The sequence below is a fragment of the Peromyscus leucopus genome, chromosome 2 (genome assembly GCF_004664715.2).
Source record: "Peromyscus leucopus breed LL Stock chromosome 2, UCI_PerLeu_2.1, whole genome shotgun sequence".
NCBI lineage: Eukaryota > Metazoa > Chordata > Mammalia > Rodentia > Cricetidae > Peromyscus > Peromyscus leucopus.
In genome coordinates this window covers 129,907,363-129,928,732 of record NC_051064.1, presented here as the reverse complement: position 1 = coordinate 129,928,732, position 21,370 = coordinate 129,907,363, and the positions used below count along the sequence as shown (strand labels likewise).

The window sequence follows — 21,370 nt, the reverse complement described above, 5'->3', positions numbered from 1 at the left end:
TATGTAGCTCTGGAACTCACTATGTAGACCAGGATGGCCTCGAACTCTTGGTGACTGCCTGTTTCTGCCTCCCAAGTGCTGGAATTAAAGGCATATGCCACTATGCCCTACAAATCTAGTTTTCGCTTAACAATTTATCTTTCATGCAAGGTGTTTAATCCACAGTACTTGTACAGTCACCCTTTCATGCTTTATCTTTTAGCATCAATGTGGAAGGGGGCATTTTCTTAGGGCTTGCACATGGTATATGGGAGGGTGTCATCCTGTGCAATTCCTCACTTGCCCTCCCCAGGTCCTGGCCCACAAACCCTCACTCACATGGAAGCACACAGTAGCATGCCCTGGGAGTCGACTCCTCTCATCTTCTGGGGTTTCAGATTGCACAGCACCACCACCAGCCTGTCCTGGAGTTCTTCTTTGGGCACAAACTGTACGAGGCCGCTCACCACAGTCCTGGGTTCAGCTTCCCCCACATCAATCTTCTCCACATACAGGCTATCTGCATCTGGGTGCTGCCAGCAAGAAATTCTTGTCAGAGGGCCAGAGAGATGGCTCAGTGGGTAAAGGTGCTTCCCTCCAATCTGACCGCCTGAGTTAGATCCCCAGGTGCCACATGGTGGAAGGAGAGAAATGAGTCCTCAAACCTCCACACATGTGGCAGGCATATTCTCTTCAACTCCCAGTATACAAATAAATTAGTGGGCGATGACCAGAGTGGAGGTCATCACAAGGGGACATCTGCTCTTTCCAAAGCTCCCCTGCATTTGTCTTTTTCTTTTTTTCATTTTTGGGACAAGGTTTCACTATGTCACCAAGGCTAGCCTTTAACTTGCAGTGATCCTCTTGCCTCAGCTTCCCAAATCCTAGGATTACAAGCATGTGCAATCATGCCTGGCTTTGAGAACATGCCATGAAGGAACATTTACTCCTCAAGGGACCAGATTTGAGAAAATGAACCTAATGGCTAGTGGAAAAATCTCTTAACGGAGATTAGGTAGCCTGGACTGTTTAGTGAGTGCCGTTATGACCCAAGTACTACACCAAGGGTTCCAGGTGTCCAGGAGGTGGGAGTGGATGAATGGTGGCCTCACCATCTGAGGTGGGAGCACCAACAGCCATATCAAGTAGTCTATCCAGTGGCTGGGAGGCTTAGGGCCAGAGTGTCAAGCAAATCAATGCCAGGGGAAAAAGGCCTAGAACAATGGTTCCCAGCCAATGATTGATCACATGACCCACAAAAAAAGGAAGTCCGTTTCCCCCCAGCCACCTTCTAAGTAAGACCAGAAGCTAGTCCAGGCAAGCTGGTACGATCTAGGTGAGTACATCTGGGCCATTTGATGGCTAAGTTCTCTGACCAGTGTTCCTCTCTCCTGGTTCCTGGCTGTGTTGGATAAGGTTCAGAGACTGCCTGCAATTGGACACCTGGGCTCTGACTTGCAATATGACCCCAGGGATGCTGCCTCCCCTCTCTAGGTTTCCTCCTGATGGAAACACACAGACCTAACCCTTCTCTGCCTCTTTGGGATGTAGTGGAAAATGAGTACCTTCTCCACACTGATGATTTTGCCTACACGGATATCCAGCCGGGAGGGGATGATCTCCTCTGGTTCTGAATTCTTGGCAGGGCCTTTGGCAGTGGGCTCTGGAAATGAGAAGAACTCTGTGGGGTCGGGACTCTCCTCCTCTCCCACCCCAATGGTAGGCCAGGTCTGCCTGCACTGGATGAGGATACTGAAACCAGGCAGGATTTAGGAGAGAATCACTGAGCCCATCCACTGAGTTATACTTTAACACAGGCCCAGCAGCCTTGGAGAAGGGACACAAGATTTTCCTCTTCAGCTTTTCTCTATTACTAAGATGGAGGGCAAGGCCTTCAGTAGTCTGGCCACCTTTGGGTATTTCTACTCATAAATTCCATGCAGAGTTTGCTCAGTCTCTTCTGGATGGGTCACACAAAGGTATCTACAGCTGCACCTTAGCATCATGGGTAACTGGATGACCAACTCACAAGACAGAAGCAGAGAGATGGGAGCAGGGAGGCTGTTAAAATGCGTGTTTTCAAGAAACCTTAGCAGCTGTGAACAGACTGCCACTGTGACCACCACCTAGGGACAAGCTCACTGAGGCAGGTTTAGCAAACATATACTACAAGGTTCACTAAGGCAGGTTTAGCAAACATACTAGAAGATTCGAAGTGGCCTCAATCCCAGGCTTCTTCCCAGCTTACTTACTCTGCTTTGAAGGCTCTGGGTAGGCAGCACTGGCCAGCTTCTTCAGGGCTGGGGTATTAAACTTTTCTCGAATGGGGTCCAGCAACTTGTTCAGGGCAACTTCAACAGAATTCTTTAGGTCTCCAGGGTGTACAACCTAGAGAAGTAAACAAGGCCCGGGGAGATGAGAGGGGACATGGCAGACAGACGTGTGTTCCCTGCAGTCTGGAGCCTTACACCACTCCTAGGCAAAGGGCAGAGCAGAGAGTGAGTGCTCTCAAAGCCAGGTGCCGGCCTGCCTCAGACAGGTCTCACTATGTAGCCTAGGTTACCCTCAGCCTGTCATCTAGACCTTTGGACTTTGAATTCTGTTCTAGTTTAAGGCTTTTATAGGCTGAATATGCTCATTATTCTTTTTTTGTTTTGTTTTTGGTTTTTCCTGATGGGTTTCTCTGGGTAGCCTTGGTTCTTCTCCTGGAACTCACTGTGTAGACCAGTCTGGCCTTGAACTCTCAGAGATCCACCTGCCTCTGTCTCCCAAGTGCTGGGATTAAAGGCCTGCAGCACAACCACCTGGCACTCATTATTCTAATTCTGCTAGTCTTTCCATTTATACTTTGAGCCATAAACCAAATGTTACCCACAGGAAAATGTTCACACAGGTAACCCTAGGCCTAAAGACTGAATTAGACATGTAAGTTCTGGTTAATGGTGTAATTGGACACTTAATCCCTTTTAAGTTTTGATGATGATGACTTTCACTACTTTTTCTTTTTTCTTTTTTTTTTTTTTTTTTTTTGAGGTACTGAGGTTGAACCCAGTGTCTTATACATGTTGGGCAAGCTGTCTACCACTGAGCCACATCCTCAGCCCAGTCTTGGTTTACTTAAACAATAAACAAACAAGCAATAAAAATGAGGATGATAGCGGGTATCTGAGTCAGAATGAGGACCGAGGTACACAATATGGTGGCAATGGTGAGTGGTGCTGCCACATGGAGGTACAACTGAGCAGTCCTCAACCAGCAGAGCAGATCCGTGATGCTCCCAAGTCTAAGCACCAGTATGACAACACAAGAAAAATCCACATACAACCTCACATGAAAGGCTACAGCCTGCACACAGGCTCATTGCCCGGTGTGGCCGAGACACACACCTTTAATCCCAGCACTCAGGAGGCAGAGGCAGGTGGCCTCTATAGTTCAGAGGCCAACTTGGTCTACAAAGTGAGTCCCAGGACAGTGTTGGGATTAAAGGCACGTGCTACCACCTCCTGGCTGAAATTCAGCATTTTGTCTGTATCCTGGAGTTACCTTTTGTACCTAAATATAGTTTGGAAGTACTTAGCTGTTCTGAAGGGACATCCTTAGGTATGCTTGCTGTAATACATTAGTGACAACATTTCTGTTTCTGATGCTACTTCATTTCCTTGGGAATAGTTAACTTTGAGCGAAAGCTTTAGGCCTGCAGCTATCCAGATGTCAATTAAAATTCAGTTTGTTGGTTGTAGTATCCACACCGTGAGTGCGCCACAGCCACATGTCACCAGTGAGTGGCTTCTGTCTCAGGCAGTGAAGATCAAAACTACATAGACACACTAGACTTGAAATTCCACCATGGCAAGTACTGTGGGAATATGTGGCTGCAGAATTTTCCAGAAGCATTCCTTCTAATTCTGCTCAGCATTCCCACAAAGAACTGCTTTCAAGGATGTGGGTTCTGTGGCCTGCCTCAGACAACAGAGAAGGGTTTCAGAGTAATGTCTGCCACACATCCCCAAATGGGCCACACAAGCTTCCAGACCTCAGAGATCAGAGTCCCCTGCAGCTGCCACTCAGACCCGCTGATATCTAGCATTGCCTCCAAGTGGTTCCCCAGTTGCTGCCCCCCCCCCCCAAGGGAAGGGGATGCAAAGTCAAGTGAGTCAGCCCACTTCACCAACTCCCGAGGCTGGGGGAAAGTTTCTCTTAGTTGGGGCATGTTGATACCCACTTTTAACCCCAGCACTGGGGAAGCAGAAGCAGGTGGATCTCTATGAGTTCCAGGATAGTCAGGGCTACATAGAGAGACTGTGTTTTAAAAATCCAATATAACCTTTTCTCAAAAAACCAAAAACCAAAAAACAAAACAAAAAAACCCTCAAACCAAACCAAATCCAATACATGCCTGTCAGCCTCTTTTCATTTTTAAGTTGCACGTCCATGTGTGCCTGTACACATTGACACTACTGTAGCCTTTGGAAGCAGAAGAGGGCAGCAGAGTGTCTGGAGCTAGAGTCCCAGGTAGTTGTGAGCTGCCCGATGTGGGTCCTCTGCAAGAGCAGAAAGTGCTCTTAACCACTGAGCCGTCTCCAACCCTTCCCCCACCCACAGTCTTGCATCGACTCTCTGGAGTCACATGAAAACCTAGTCCCTCCCCCGGGAAGCTCTTCTTATAGCTGATGACAGAATATATACTTGCTCACTGGCTAAGCATGCCTACTTCTTTTTTTTTAAATTATGTGTATAAATGTGTCTGGTGTGGGTATGTGCCCACAGTGCAGGCGTGGAGAAAGGTTCTTTACTGCAATGCATCTAGCCCCTTGGAGAAGGATGAAAATCAGTATTTTAAGTATCTGCCATTGGCCCATCTACTTCATAAACTACTTGAATCCAAATCTAAGTCACTAATAAAACAGCCTTGGAGGGCATCAAGGCAGAGCTGTGTGGCTCGTCCAGGAGGGAGAGGCTGTTAGACTTAGTGCACACTCATTCTCCTCTGGTGTTACCTCGGCGGCAAAGTCCTTCTCCAGCTCCGGGTAAGCGGTGTAGGTCTTGTTTCCGCCCCACTTCTCCTCTCTCAGGATCACAAACTCTACGACAGACATCCCACGTCAGTAACTGCAGGCACAGCAGTCCTCCGCCAAATGCACGACCATCTCTAGTTCTTGCTATTGATGTGCATGCGTGTGCACACACATATCATATTTAAAGCATTTTACTTTTACCAACTGAGTTATCTCACCAGCCCTGGCATTTATTTCTTCAGTTTTTGCTGCTGGGATTAAATCTAGGATCTGAGGCATGTTAGACGTGCTCTCTACAATGAGCCTTCCTATTCTTTAACTGGATAAGCAGCCACAACTGTGTATTCAACAAACATCATGGCTTAGAATTCTTTTGTATTCAGCTGGGTGGTGGTGGCACACGTCTTTAATCCCAGCACTCGGGAGGCAGAGGCAGGCAGATCTCTGTGAGTTTGAGGCCAGCCTGGTCTACAGAGTGAGTTCCAGGACAGCCAGGGCTACACAGAGAAACCCGGTCTCTAAAAACAAACAAAATAACAAAGAATTCTTTTTTATTCCAGTTCAAAATGTCTGTCTCCACTCTCATTTCTGACACCCCTCTGCAGCCTGACGATCTCTCAGATCTCGCCTGATAACACACACACAGACAGACAGACACACACACACACACACACACACACACACACAACACACACACACAAACTGAGGGACAGCCCAGTCTCACAATGCACATCATATATATGAAATCAGGGCAGAGATTCAGGGCAGCCAGTCCCTGCAGGAAGATTCTGTGACAGTTTTAAGAACAGTCCCAGCAGGAACTTGGCTCTTCCAGCACGGCCCCTTACCAGACTTGAGAGGAAAGAGGACGTGCTTGATGAAGGACAGAACCCCGTTGTTCTCCACGTTGCCTGGCTCGCAGAAGGCCTTCTTCAGCTTTTTCTTCACGTCCTCCTTCCGATCAAGGAGGTCGATTTTGGACTCCTAGAAGTCATGAGGGAAGAGACCTCTTGTGGTTGAAAATGAGAACGCACTCAACTAACTTTAACATACATTATATAATTTAAAAATAAAGTTTATTTTAACGAAGTCAAATCTATCCATTTTTTCCATGATGGATTACACACTCCTTTTGTCTTCTTTTGAGCTAAGGTCTCTGTAACTCAAGCTAGCCTCAAACTTGCTATGTAGCTAAGGATGTTCTTGAACTGAACTTTCTGCCTTTATCTCCCTAGTGCTAGAATTATAGGTATGTACTACGAGGCCTGCTTTGTGTAGTGTTCAAACCCAGAGCTTCATTTATGCTAGGTGAGGACTCTATCGACTAAGCTATATCCCAAGCCCTGACTATTTATTTATCCATTGATTTTAAAAAAAAATGTGTATGTATGTATGCCTGAGTATATGTACCACATGCATGCAGGAGCCTACAGGGTCAGAAGAGGATGTTGGATGCCCTGGAATTGGACTCACAAGTGGTTGTGAGCCACCTAGTGTGGGTGCTGGAAACTGAACCTGGGTCATCTTCAAGAACAGTGAGTGTGCACCAGGCAGTGGCAGCACACGTCTTTAATCCCAGCACTTGGGAGGTAGAGGCAGGCGGATCTCTGTGAGTTCGAGGCCAGCCTGGTCTACAGAGTGAAAGACTCCAAAGCTACACAGAGAAACTCTGTCTCAAAAAAAGAAAGAAAGAAAAAAAGAACATCAAGTATTGGGGCTGGAGAGATGGCTCAGCAGTTAAGAGCACTGGCTGCTCTTCCAGGACTAGAGTTCAAGTCCCAGCAACCACATCATGGCTCACAGCCATCTATGGTGGGATCTGATGTCCTCTTCTGGCATAAAGACATACATGCAGCCGGGTGGCGGCGCACGCCTTTAATCCCAGTACTCGGGAGGCAGAGCCAGGTGGATCTCTGTGAGTTCGAGGCCAGCCTGGTCTCCAAAGCGAGTTCCAGGAAAGGTGCAAAGCTACACAGAGAAACCCTGCCTTGAAGGAAAAAAAAAAAGACATACATGCAGATAGAATGCAGATAGAGCACTCATACACATAAAATAAATAAATAAATCTTAAAAAAACAAACAACAAAACAAAACAGCGAGTGCTCTTAAGCACTGAGTCATCTCTCTAGTTCTGTAAACATTCCTCACTCCTTTTTTTTTGAGACAGGGTTTCTGAGTAGCCCTGCCTGTCCTGGCTCCCAAGGGCTGGGATTAAAGGTGGTGCCACTACAGCCAGGCCATAGACATCCGTCCGTCCCGTCCCGTCCCCCCCCCCCCCCCCCCCCCGACAGGGTTTCTCTGTGTAACTGTTCTAACTGTCCTGGAACTCCCTCTGTAGACTAAATTGGCCTCAAACTCAGAGATCTGCCTGCCTCTGACTCCCAAGTGCTATAATTCAAGGCCACCACGCTCAGCTATTAAAATTAAAAATTTTAAATGGAGATTTTAGTTATGTGAGGTGGCACATCACTCATTAACAGTTTGAAGCTAGGGCTGGTGAGATGGCTGGCAGGTGAAGGTGTCTGCCACCAAGGCTGACGTGCACTTTCCATCCTCCAGAGTGCTACCATTACAAGTAGATGGCCGAAGGAAGCCATGTAATCGGACCATTCTGTGTGTATGTGTGTGGGTCCACACCTGCAGTGGCCCAGGTATGTAGGTCAGAGGACTACTTGGGGAAGTTGGTTCCTTCCTTCTACCGTGTGAGGACCAAGGATGGAACCCCGGTCATCAGGCTCGGTCAACACGCACTTTCACCCACTGAGCCATCTTGCCAGCCCCCTACAACCATTTCTAGAATCTAGAAAACTTCAGCGAAAGATAGAGTGAAGACTCCAGCGAGCGGTCCCCTAGCTAACTAGAGTCTGAATGTCTGTGCTGTGAGGCACAGTATGTCTGTCATCTAGTAAATAGCAGCCGGAACGGGTCCTGGGCCACTGCAGGTGTGGACCCACACACATACACACAAACAAACAAATCAGTGTGTAAACAAATGAAAGGGGCTGTGGCCTGGGGGTGTAGCTGTGGAACGTTGCTTGTACAACATGAGATAGCCCTTAGGTTCAATCCCCAACACTACATAAAATTGAAAGGGTGGTGGTGCACACACCTTTAACCCCAGCACTCAGGAGTCAGAGGCAGGTGGATCTCGGGGAGTTCCAGGACAGCCTGGGCTACAGAGCTAGTTCCAGGTCTGCTAGGGCTACACAGAGAAACCCTGTCTTGAACCCCATGCCCCTCCCACAAACAAACAAACCAAAAACACAAAGAGAAAGGAGAAACATAATCTTTGGGCTGGTGATGTGTCTCATTGGGTAAAGGCACATGGGACTCTCCCGCCAATACATAAATAGAAGGGGTTATTAATTTACCTCTTCTGACGAGCTCATTTTGCTCCCAGTCAATCCTGGGACCATGGGATTCATCAGATGGACCCGTTTTGAGTAGCCAAGTGCAGGGAGGTACTGGAATGAAAACACAGCAAAGCAGATATAAATATAAATTCCTCCTCAGCGCTCTGTTCTTATTGGGTCTGACCAGCTACTTCAGGGCACTATGTACTACAGTCTTCCTTGTCTCTTTAATGAACATATATATAGTTTTCTTTTCTTTCTTTCTTTCTTTTTTTTTTGAGACAGGGTTTCTCTGTGTAGCTTTGGTGCCTGTCCTGGATCTCGCTCTGTAGACCAGGCTGACCTCGAACTCACAGAGATCCTTCTGCCTCTGCCTCCCGAGTGCTGGGATTAAAGGCGTGCGCCACTACTGCCCAGCAGAACATATATAATTTTCTTTCTGTTGTACGTGCATGGGTGTTTTGCCTGCATGTACGACTGTGCATCCCATGCATGCCTGGTGCAGAAGAGGGCACTAGATCACCTGGAACTGCAGTTCCAGATGGCTGTGAGCCACCATGTGGCTGCTGAGAGTGCACTCTGCCCACTACACATTCTACCCTGAAGCATTTTCTGTAACCAGGTGCTAAGAAAAAGACTCAGCAGACAAGAAAGCAACAGTGACTTGAGTTCAGGCTGTGGGATACGTGGTCTTCGTTGTTAACTAGAGGGATCGACAGAGAGCTACACATAAGACAGAAACTGGGTTGGAATGTGGTACATGGACATATATGCAGACAAAACACCCATTTACATAAAATAAAAAAATTAAGCAGGATACAAAGAAAATCATAGAAGCCAGGCTTGGCAGGACACACTTGTAATCCCAGCACTTGGGTGGGAAGCAGGAGGATCAGAGTTCAAGGTCATTCTTGGCTACATGTCAAACTGAAGGCCAGCCTGGGCTATGCATCATCACACCTAGCTTACAACTATTAGCTTCCAGAGTCATTAAAAAACACACTATGAGGCTAGAGAGATGGTTCAGTGGTCAAGAGCACTTGGATCTGGGCTTGGTTCCTACCACCCACATGGTGGCTCAGAACCATCCCACAGGCATGCACATGGTGCACATACATACATGCAGACAGGACAATGAGACACATTAAAAAGTAAAACATTATGGGTATAGCTAGCCAGGGCTACATATTGAGATCCTGTTTCAATGATTAAAAATACAAGGGCTGGGATAAGGCTCAGTTGGTAGCACTAGATGCTGGGTTTGATCCCTAGGACCTCATGAATTGGGCATGGGGGAACACACCCATAATCCTAGCATTTGGGAGGTAGAAGCAAGAAGATTAGGTGCTCAAGGTCATCTTTGACTACACAGCAAGTCAGAAGCCAGACTAGGCTGTAAGAGGTCTTGTCTCACCAACCTGCTGTGCCAGCTATGATGACATATACCTTTAATCCTAGCACCCTGGAGGTGCAGGCAGAGGCAGAAGGATCTCTATGATGGTAAGGCCAACCTGGTCTACATAGGGAGTTCCAGCCATCTAAAGTTACACAGTAACATCCTGCCTCAACTCCTTCCCTGGCCCAAAAAACCAAAACTGTGCTACCCTTGCCAAGAAAACACTGTACAAGTTTCCCAACCATTAATAAATCTGAAAACTATTTTAGTATAGTGTGTGTGTGTGTGTGTGTGTGTGTGTGTGTGTGTGAGCACACATGCATGTACATGCAAGTATGAGGGTGCACTCACTTGTGTGGATACATACAAAGGCCAGAGGTTAACATTGGGATGTCTTCAAAATTGCTTTTCCACTATATTTTTGTTTTTGTTTCTCAAGGCAGGGTTTCCTCTGTGTAATAGCCTTGGCTGCTCTGGAACTCACGCTGGTTGGCCTCAAACTCACAGAGACCCGCCTGCCTCTGCCTCCCGAGTGCTGGGATTAAAGGTGTGCACCACCACCGCCCGGCTCCACTATATTTTTCACAGGGTTTCTCACTGCCCCTGAAGCTTGTTGTTTTGACTCAGCTGGCTGGCTGATGAGCCCCAGTACCCATGGCCTTTGCCTTTCCCAGACTGTGACTATGGACACATCACAACGGCAGGCATCTAAGTGACTCAAACTCAAGTCCTCCTGCGTGCGAAGAGAGCACTTGGCCTACTAAGCCGTCTGTCTCTTCATCCTTCACGACATTTTTATCTAATTCTTTGCCACTGGATATGTTTATTTCTAAATATTTCCTTTAAATTAATAATGTGGTAAATACTCTCACACACAACTCAAGGTTGGTTTGTTTGTTCTTATTTCCTGAGGTCAGGTTTCCAGGAGCAGAATTTATTAGGTCAATGGACAGGAACGTTTTAGAGTTGTCAAAGTAGTCTTGGAATTTATATTTCTGCTTGAGTTGTTTCCTTTTTTTTTTTTTTTTTTAAGATTTATTTATTTATTTATTATGTATACAGCATGTATGACCAGAAGAAGGCAATAGACCTTATTACGGACGGTTGTGAGCCACCATGTGGTTGCTGGGAATTGAACTCTGGACCTCTGGAAGAGCAGTCAGTGCTCTTTCGAGTTGTTTTCTTTACACCTTGCCAAGATCAGGTTTTGATAAGCTCTGAAAAATTACCAACTACAGAGGCCAGCAAGATGGCTCAGTGGTTAACAGCACTGGGTGCTTTTCTAGAAGACCTGGGTCCAGTTCCTAGCACTCACATGGTGGCCTATGGTATCTGACATCCTCTTCTGGCTTCTGCTGCATAGACATGTATGCAGGCGAAATACCCATAAACATTAAGAAAACAACAACAACCCCTCTCCCCCAAAACCCCAAACTAAAACCACAACAACTTCTCCAATGTATTCAAGCTCTTTCCGAGAAAAGAACTGTGTTTGTGCCGATTTCCCCCCGAACCTTGGTAAACGTCATCTCTGAGATCCGTGGTTTCTCTAAAACTCAGGGCAGCGCAAACCAAATGCTCTAGGAGAATGACACTCCTGACTGGTAGCCATGGGAAGGAACAAATCCAGCAAGTCCCGGAGATCCAGCAAGTCCCGGAAATCCAGCAAGTCCTGGAGATCCAGCAAGTCCTGGAAATCCAGCAAGTCCTGGAAATCCAGCAAGTAGTCCTGGAGATCCAGCAAGTCCCGGAAATCCAGCAAGTCCTGGAGATCCAGCAAGTCCTGGAAATCCAGCAAGTCCTGGATATCCAGCAAGTCCTGGAAATCCAGCAAGTCCTGGAGATCCAGCAAGTCCTGGAAATCCAGCAAGTCCTGGAGATCCAGCAAGTCCTGGAAATCCAGCAAGTCCTGGAAATCCAGCAAGTCCTGGAAATCCAGCAAGTCCTGGAGCAGCTTTCTGGGAGCAGGTACCAAGACAGTGTGGGCTGCTGAGGCAGACAGCCTAGCTCATTCACACCAGGGTTGTCCTGGACACTGCTTTCTGGTCCACAGAACAAGGACAGCCATCAGCCAGTGTAAGTCTGACTGGTGGACTGTGCCTCATAACTGAGTCAGCTTCAGCTGTGTATCTCAGAGGCATGGGAGAGAGAAGTGGCTACTCACCTTCTCTGCAAAGGTAAAAATCTTCCTCTGGTCAATACCACCAAACTGGGCATCTACTTTTAAGTACTCTTCATCCAAAGCCTGTGGAAAGAAACATGAACATAAACACCCGCTGTATTTGTCCCCTATGGGTCTGACACAGAGAAGTTCGAATCACATGATTTTCTTTACAGGGTAGCCAGGAGGGAATAACTAACACAGAGCCTCCCTGGTGGCTCAGAAACAGCTGCCGAGAACCGGTGTGAACAGTAGTGCAGATGGCCCAGGCTCTGCTCTCCGGATGCTCCTAGTCTATCTAGTCTATCTAATGCAGCGGGGAGGGAGTGATGCCAAAGGTCCCCCACTGAATAAGGCAGCCTATGTCACATCAAAGAACTGGCATAAAGCAGTGACTCCTGCCTGCTTGCCATGACATCTGCTGGGGAGGTAGAAGCAAGAGGTTATCCTGAGGTCATGAGTTCAAGACCAGCCTGAACAATATAGTAAGATGCTGTTTGGGGAAAGAAGGGTGTGTGAGTCAGTGGTAAGAGCAACTGCTTAACTTGTCTATGGTCCTGGATTCAGGCCCTAGCTCCAAACCTCCAACAAAACCAAAGGCTTATGATGACTTAGATAAGAGGTAGAACAGGTTCTTCACTCACGAGGCCCAATGCTCTCTCACAGCTTGTAGGAGTTGAGTCTCTCTTTTCACCCTGTGGGTCTTAGGAGCTCCAAGTCAGGATATCAGGCCGGCTAGCAAGTCTTAATTTTCTGGGCAGTCTCACTGGCCCGGTGTTCAGATCATTTCTATGGCTTTGCTTTTGAGTCAAGTTTCCTTGATACTCTTTAGGCACGGGGAGGGTAGTCCTGAACTGGGTATAGTGGTTCATGACTATAACCCCAGCAACCAAGAGGCTGAGACACAGAAATTGCTATGAGTTTTAGATCAATCTATGCTATAATGTGAACTGTAGGTCAATTGTCCCACTCTTTCCCAATACCAACAACAACAACAAAACCCAAAAAACCCCAAACCCCAAAAAGAGCAAACCAGGACTACTAACTGTACCCTGACTATCTATCACTCATTAGTTGTGAGGCCTGGTGCCAGCCTTGGAGGTTCAGGGATGAATCAGACCCACATCCTCCCTGCAAGCAGCTCAGTGACCCACTTGGGGAGAGACATAGATCATTCAGCACAGTGTGTACAGGCTAACTACACGCTCATGGAACAGGGCCAATACCAAGGAAGAAGCGATTCCTGTGGCCTACTCAGCTGGCTGTGGGAAAGCCTTCCTAGAATGAGACTGTGGGTTGGACTTGGTTTAAGAATATCTAGAGCTGGGCATGGTGGCACAGGCCCTTAATCCTAGCACTCAGGAGGCAGAGGCAGGTGGATCTCTGTGAGTTTGAGGTCAATGTGGTCTACAGATCGAGTGCCAGGGCTGTTGCACAGAGAAACCTTGTCTCGAAAAACACAAAACAAAACAAAATACACCAAAAACTAGAGGGTGGTTCTCAACCTGTGGGTCAAAACCCCTGGGGTTGTCGACAGCCCCTTCACAGGTGTCAACTGAGACCATTGGATATTTACATTATGAATCATAACAGTAGTACACTTACAGTTATGAAGTAGTAATGAAATAATCTTATGGTTGAGGGTCATCACAACACAAGGAACTGTATTAAAGGATCTCAGCATTAGGAACGCCGAGAACCACTGACATAGAAGCTTTCTACTACAAGAGGAAACAGTGTGAGAAGTGTTTAGGAAAATAGTGAATGGTTCAGTCTCTGAAAGCAAACGTCAAGAGATGTAGGGCATGGTGAGTGCAGAGGTTAGACAAGGAGGTGAGGGCAAGATATTGTGGCTTGTGACTTAATTTCAATACTGGAGAGGCAGAGCAGATCCATCGAGGACTACATAGTGAGTTCTAAGCCAGCTTGAGCTACAAAGACTTTATCTCAAAATTAAAATAGCTGGTCATGGTGGGGTACACCTTTAGTCCTAGCACCAGGGAGGAAGGGACAGGTGGATCTCTGTGAGTTCAAGGCCCCCCGCTTCACATAGTGAGTTCCAGACCAGCCAAGGGTACAAAGAGAGAACCTGTCTCAAAAATAGTAATAATAGTAAAAACAAAGTAGGTAAGACCATGAATGCCATACTAGGGTACCTTGGTAATGTCCTGCCAGTGAACAGTTTTAAGGAGAAATGTGACCAGCACTGAAGGACACCAGTTGCAGATAGAGCATGGACCAGAGTCCTCCTATGCAGGCTGGAGACAGACAGCATCACTAGCAGGCTGTTGTACGGCTCTAAAAAACACTCATGATCCAAAGCAGTGGAGACGTGGAGCAAGAACAAGTTGAAGAGCTGGCATGTGTGTGTAAGTGTGTGTGCATACATGAATGTGGAGGCCAGAGATGGGTGTGGGGTGTCTTCCTCCACTGCTCCCCACCTGAGGCTGCAGCTCTCACTGAACTTGGAGCTCACTAACTTGGCTAGTCTTGCTAGTTAGTAAAGACCGGCCTGATTAGAAGCTAAGGTCAGAATAAGTCCACTCCTGCTTGATCACGTCTTGTCCCATTTTCTGAAATTTGACATTCCATACCCTCATACCCTGACCTCCACCCTGATAAGGTAAAATGTTCTGCTAAGTTCCTACATTACCCAAACCCTTGGAAACACTAGCCTTGTAGTTTTGGAGCTATAAAACCCCTATTCTCTCAAACACAGTTTTAGGGAGATAGTCCTGTGTGACAGAAAATAAAGCTTGCTTAAGCTGACCAAACGTTTTGTGTTGGTGATCTTTACTGTCATCCAGTAAGATTAACAGTTAGCTTATCTGGGGATTCCCTGTTTCTGCTTCCCAAGTGCTGGGATTAAAGGCAGGTTCCCACACTTGCCTGACTTTTTTTTTTCTTCTTTTTTGAGACAGGGTTTTTCTGTGTAGCCCTGGCTATCCTGGAAGGTTGGGCATGGTGGTGCACACCTATAATCTTAGCACTCTGAAGTCAGAGCTAGGAAACTTCCTGCAAATTTTTAGCCAGGCAGAAGAACATAGTGTGACCAAAACCAAGGCTGGAGACATGGCTCAGAGGTTAAGAACATTGGCTGCTCTTCCAGAGGACCTGAGTTCAATTCCCAGCAACCACACGGTGGCTCACAACCATCTGTAATGGGATCTGATTACCTCTTCTGGTGTGTATGAAGACAGGTCACTTACACATAAAATAAATAAGAAAAAAGAAAAAAAAAGAACGAAAACCAACACTTCTCAGCAATTAGGAGAGTAGATGGAGCTTAAATTAAAACAAAAAAAAAAAAAACAGAAAACTGGGTGGGATAATTTCCTCATGTAGCCCAGACAGGCCTCATCATTGAACTCATGATCCTCCTGCCTTTACTTTTTTAGTGATCAGATCATGCGGTACTAGGGGTCAAACTCATAGTCTTGTGCACTCAATCAACTGAGCTTCATACTTTAAAATTGTGCAGCTGGGTGGTCATGGTGTTCGGCTTTAATCCCAGCCCTGGGAGGCAGAGGCAGGCGGATCTCAGTGAGTTTGAGGCCAGCCTGGTCTACAGAGTGAGTTACAGGACAGCCAGATCTACAGAGAAAAACCCTGTCTCAAAACACACACACACACACACACACACACACACACACACACACACACACACACACACACACCAACCAAAGATCAAAACCAGAATGGGAGATAGGGACTTACAATAAAGAAGTATCCAGGATGGAGAAGAGCCAGGAAAGAAGGTATAGTGCAACCTGAAGAGTGAGTACAGGGTACAGCCAGTGCCCCAAGAGGCTTGTGTCCACTCCTTAGAAACAGTGCAGAGGGCTGGAGCCATGGCTCAGTGGTCAAGAGCACTGGCTGCTCTTCCAGAGAACCTGGGTTCAATTCCCAGCACACACACACACAATGGCAGCTCACTACTGTCTCTAACTCCAGTTTTAGGGGATCTGACACCATCATACAGATATACATGTAAGCAAAACAGCAATACACACTAAAAAAAAAAAAATCCTCACAAAGGAGAGCAAGAAAGAGTGCAGAAAGGTAAGGGGTGCCCCGCCCTCGTGTGTACCTGTAGTCCAGGGTACAGCAGACCGCTCAGTAAAGGGTGCTCCACCTGCTTCACGACCTCAGCCCCGGCTTTCTTGGCATCATGTTGTGTGACCATGGAGGACAGTCGGTACACATCCAGCGTGTACTCTCTGAAGGAGAGAGGCAGAAGAGATCTCGATAAGGCTGGGCCCAGGCCTGCGTCCCAGGACAGGCCCCTGACGTTAGGACATTCTAAAGATAGCACAGCCTCGGCTTCTACAACATGACATCCATTCATGCATCCAAACTGTTACCTTTTCTTCCTCCTTTTTTTCTAATTAAGAGATTTTCTATTCATTTTCCATATCAACCCCAGATTCCCCTGTCCTCCCTCCTCCCAACCCCAGCCTGTTACTTTAAATTTCTAGTTTTCCTTTGGTTCTGGAAAATGTTCCGCTATTATCTTGTGACATACTGTGTCATTGCCATCCCCTTTTCTCTTCTGGAATCCCTTAATCAATAAACACTACAATTTCCCAAACTTTCTTCTCTACCTTTAAAAAAAAGTTTTAAAGCTGGGCGGTGGTGGTGCTCGCCTTTAATCCCAGCACTTGGGAGGCAGGGCCAAGTGAATCTTTGTAAGTTCAAGGCCAGCCTAGTCTACAAAGTGAGTTCCAGGACAAACTCCAAAAGCTACAGAGAAACCCTGTCTTGAAAACCCAAAAAGAAGTTATGTGTAAGGGTTGGGGAAGTGGCTCAGTGGTTAAGAGCACTTGTTCTTGCAAAGGACCTGGGTTTGGTTCCCAGCACCCACACGATAGCTTACAACCATACGTAAGTCCAGTTCCAGGGGCACTGACGTCCTCTTCTGACTTCTGTGGGCACAGGCACACAAGGGGTGTGAATATATGCATACAGACAAAACACTCATATACATAAAATAAATAAATCTAAAAAAAGAACAGCGTAACAACATAAAGAACAGTACCTATCATGCAATTGAAGAAAACCTCTGTAGTTCCCAGTGCCCTCTCCTAATTCTACCACTTCTGTCCCCTTTAGAGGAACCTGATCTTGAGCCTGTTGCTGCTTCTCAGCTTTGCATTTGTGCCTGGAAGCAGTGTCCTGTAAACATGTGTCTACACTGGTATACACAGGCACATTTCCCTCTATGTGGCCTGATTCCCAGGATCAGAGGGGATCTGAATCTCAAATTGCAGTGGATAATGCCAAATCATTTCCCAAAGTGATTTTTGTCAATTAAAAAGTTTTCTTTTGTTCATTTCTATTTTATGTGCATTGGTGTTTTGCCTGCATGTATGTTTGTGTGATCCCCTGGAACTGGAGTTACAGACAGTTATGAGTTGTCATGTGGGTGCTGGGAATCGAACCCAGGTCCTCAGAGTAGCCAGTGCTCTTAACTGCTGAGCCATCTCTCCAGCCAGATTTTTGTAAATTTTATTATCTATTTTGGCACTTAAAATTTTTTCCCACTTATTGACTACACTGTGATTTTTCACTATGATTTTAATCTCCATTTCTCTGAATAACAACCAGGGGCCACTATTTTTTTCCATACGATTACTAGTCACTTGAGAATTCTAAGAAAAACTCAATTGAATCTTTTTTTTTCTTTTTTTAAAACTGGATGAGGTTAATTAAAATAATTGATTGTAATTTTTATTTATTTTTTGAGGCAGTATTTTTCACTAGTTATCCCTGGTTGGCCTAGAACTATGTAGATCAGACTAATCTTGAACTCATGTCTGCTTCCTGAGTGCTGGGATTAAAGGCATATACCACTATGCCTCCCTGATTCTGTAGTTTTTTTTTTCCCCCAAGACAGGGTTTAAGGTTTCTCTGTGTAGTTTTGGAGCTGTCCTGGATCTCGCTCTGTAGACCACAGAGATCTGCCTAGCTCTGCCTCCTGAGTGCTGGGATTAAAGGTGTGTGCTACCATCATCCAGTGGTTATATAATTTTTGAAATATTGGATATTAATCTTGGGCCAGTTGTATATGTCATAGAATTTTGGCCATTTGTGGCTTGCATTTGTGTGTGTGTGTTTGAAACCAAGAATTTACGTGTGCGAAGTATTCACTTTACCACAGACTTACACTCCAGCCTGTGGCTTGCTATTTTTTTCATTTGACTTTTGATGTAGTGGAAGAGGCCTTCATTTGACGTGGGGGCTGCTGGGAATTCCACACAGGACTTCATGGACAGCAAGTACACGCTCCACCACCGTTCCTTGACTCTCCGAGTTTTGATTATTTATTTCATAGCTTATACCTTTCATTTTATTTATTTATTTATTTATTTATTTATTTATTTATTTATTTATTTATTTATTTTTGAGGCTGGGTCTCACTAAGTAGCTCTGGCTGATTTAGAACTTGTTCTGTAGACCAGGCTGGTTTTGAACTCACAGATCTCTACCTGCGCCTGCTTCCTGAGCACTGAGATTACAGGTGTGCACCAATGCCAGCCTTAGAGAGCCTCCACTTTTCAGTCTTTTCCTGTGGTTTGTGTTTGGTGTACTTTGTCTCCCTGCACCTACTCTGAGATTCTAACTCTCCCAGGGTCAAGCAGTCATCTGTGCTCCACTTCTAAGACACTATTCTACACATCCTAAGAGCATATGCTTTAACATCTTTCAAATTGACTCTCACAAGCAATGGTGTGTCCATGACTTAGAAGTTATTTTAAGGTATAGACACTCCTTGGTATCTCAGGATGCCCCACCTCTAATGAGAGCCACAAATGCCCAAATCTGTCCCTGACATAAGATGGTATAGCATCTCCATGCAACATCACAATAAAAACTGTTGGAAGAAGCTGGGTGGTGGTGGCACATGCCTTTAATCCCAGCACTGGGAGGCAGAGGCAGGTGGACCTCTTTGAGTTTGAGGCCAGCCTGGTCTACGGAGTGAGTTCTAGAAAAGAATCCAAACCTACACAGAGAAACCCTGTCACAAACAAACAAACACTGTTGGGAGGATGACAACCTCCTCACACATTTCTTTCATCATTATTTGCTGAGGCCAAAAGAGAAAGGAGGCTGGATGTTTCCCATCCCTTCCCACAGGCTATGGGCTCCAAGGCTGAGGCTTGGTTAGGGTTAGGTTTACATTTATATCTGTAGCAAACAGGGTAGAACCTAGGCGTTTCCAAGCCGGTACATTTTTGATGGGTGAATTAAACCAACAAAAGGCATAAACTGTTTAATGGTTCTTAACAGGTAGTATCAAGTAGCTTCCAACCCCAATGTAAAGAGTGCCTGGACTCCCAGCCCTGTAATTATTGAGGAACGCCAGGTCTCCAAGGAGCCATCGAGTGCTTACTTGCTGAGCTGGTAGTCAGTGCCTTTGATAAACCGGAGCTTCTCCAAGGGTACGCCAATGCTCTCCAGCATTGCCTTGATCACATTCTCATAGAAACTGGTTCGAAGTTCTAGAAGTTCCCAGGGAGCTTTCATGTTGTCCAGGTAAGCATGAAGGTCCGCGAACAGAATTGTTACCTTGACAGAAACATTAAGAGGCCACCAAAATGTAAGTCTGCCACAGCACCTTCCATCCACTTCCTGTCCCCAGCCTTGCTAAGTATCTCTTTTGGTCATTTACCAGCGACAACGGCTTGGTTCATAGCATGGGTTCTTACCTCACATCCTGCCTTCAAGAAGTCAGCAATCTTGGACATGGGCACAAAGTAAGCCACATGTGGCTTCCCCGTGGTGGCCGTGCCCCAGTAAATTTTAAGTTCCCGCTCCTTCAGTATCTCCTTCAGCTTCTCTTCCCCCAGAACCTCCTGTTGTGGAAGCAGAAGAGCTGGTTTAATGCTGATCCCCACCTTGCTCATCCTCTATCCGGCAAACAAAGCCGCGTGTCACTGGTTCAGGGTTCAGGCTCAGAGCCTGCAGGCAAATGTCACTGGAGTCCAAACATATTCTCAGTGCTGACAGTCAACCTAAGCCATTCCTGTGGCTGCTGTGCCTCTTCCAGGAAATGACGTTGACGCTAGGGTATGAAGGCACAATTCTCTCCTTCTTTCCCCTCTCGACCCTCAGTTACTTCTTCCTTCCTTCCTTCTGTAGTCACCTCAACAAACATTTTGTTTTTCTTTTTCTTTTTTTTTCTTTTTTTTTTTTTTTTTTTTTTTTTTTTTTTTTTTTTTTTTTTTTTTTTTTTTTTTTCAATCATTTTGTTTTTCTTTTAAGTTTCATGTATATAGGTGTTCTGCCTGCAGGCATGTCTGTGTATCACGCATGTGCAGTGGCCCAGAAGGCCTGAAGGGTGTCAGATCCCCTGGGACTGGAATTACAGATGGTTGTAAGCCTCCATCTAGGAGCTAGGAATCAGGCTGGCAGTGGTGACACACCTTTAATCCCAGCACTTGGGAGGCAGAGACAGGCGGATCTCTGTGAGTTTGAGGCTAGCCTGGTCTACAGAGTGAGTTCTAGTATAGCCAGAGCTACACAGATAAACCCTGTTTTGAAAAGCAAAACAAAACAAGAAAAGGAGCCAGGAATCAAAGCCAAACCCAGGTTCTCAGGAAGAGCAGCCAGTGTTTTTAACTGCTGAATCATTCATCAGACCCCGGAGCCACTGTCTTAATTTAGTCATCTCTTCCGGTCTCATTTGCTTAAGTTTCATTTCCGTGAGCTCCACCGTCCTGCCTCTGCCTCCCGTGTGCCACACCCCCCTGCACTCCACACTCCTTTGAGGTTCACAGACACCTGAGTCAGCTAACTGCAATGGACACCATTTAGTCCTCCTCCTCCTCCTCCCCCCCAAACACGTTCTTCCTCCAGCTTCCTTGTTCTCCTGTTTCCCACCTCTCTTTCTGCTCAGACGTCTTTGACACCGTTCTTTCAGTCATTAGATGGCAGCAATTCTCTGATCCTACCTTCTTTTTTGTTTTGAGTCAAGGTACCATGTAACCTAGGCTAGCCTCAAACTTCTGATCCTCCTGCCTCTGCCTCTTGAGTGCAGAGATTCCAGGTGTGTGCTGCCATGCCATACCTAGTCAGGCACCAAACCTAGGCCTTTGTGTAAGCTACGGTGAGTGAAACCTGGAAGCTATGTTGAAAACATGTCATATTGTTTTGAACTGAGAATTTGTTTTGACAAAATGAATATAACATGTTTTGACTTAAAGGATGTTGCTGTAAAAGGAGAAAATATTTACAAACAATGTGAACATAAAGTTTTGACTGTTAATAGAAAAACAGTTATGTTAAAATGGTGAGCCTGGTAAAGCCATGAGCTGACACACCCAAAGAGTTAAGAACTGAAAATAGGGGCTGGAGAGATGGCTTAGTGGTTCTGAGTACTGGCTGCTCTTCCAGAGGTCCTGGGTTCTGTTCCCGCATAGAGGCTCACAACCATCTGTAACTGTAGTCCCACGAGAGCCAATGT

General features: G+C 46.1%; 1 protein-coding gene across 1 annotated transcript in view; it reads right to left on the bottom strand.

Moving 5' to 3' along the window:
• Window positions 1-21,370, bottom strand: part of Yars1 (tyrosyl-tRNA synthetase 1) — a 29,943-nt gene that overhangs the window by 3,128 nt on the left and 5,445 nt on the right. The window contains exons 2-11 of the mRNA XM_028855841.2: window positions 19,614-19,760; window positions 19,298-19,473; window positions 15,995-16,124; window positions 11,908-11,988; window positions 8,366-8,458; window positions 5,843-5,978; window positions 4,977-5,062; window positions 2,232-2,367; window positions 1,545-1,642; window positions 319-512 (exon numbers count right to left, since the gene is read on the bottom strand). Coding sequence (XP_028711674.1) covers window positions 319-512; window positions 1,545-1,642; window positions 2,232-2,367; window positions 4,977-5,062; window positions 5,843-5,978; window positions 8,366-8,458; window positions 11,908-11,988; window positions 15,995-16,124; window positions 19,298-19,473; window positions 19,614-19,760 — 1,277 coding nt within the window. The remainder of the gene's footprint in view (window positions 1-318; window positions 513-1,544; window positions 1,643-2,231; window positions 2,368-4,976; window positions 5,063-5,842; window positions 5,979-8,365; window positions 8,459-11,907; window positions 11,989-15,994; window positions 16,125-19,297; window positions 19,474-19,613; window positions 19,761-21,370) is intronic.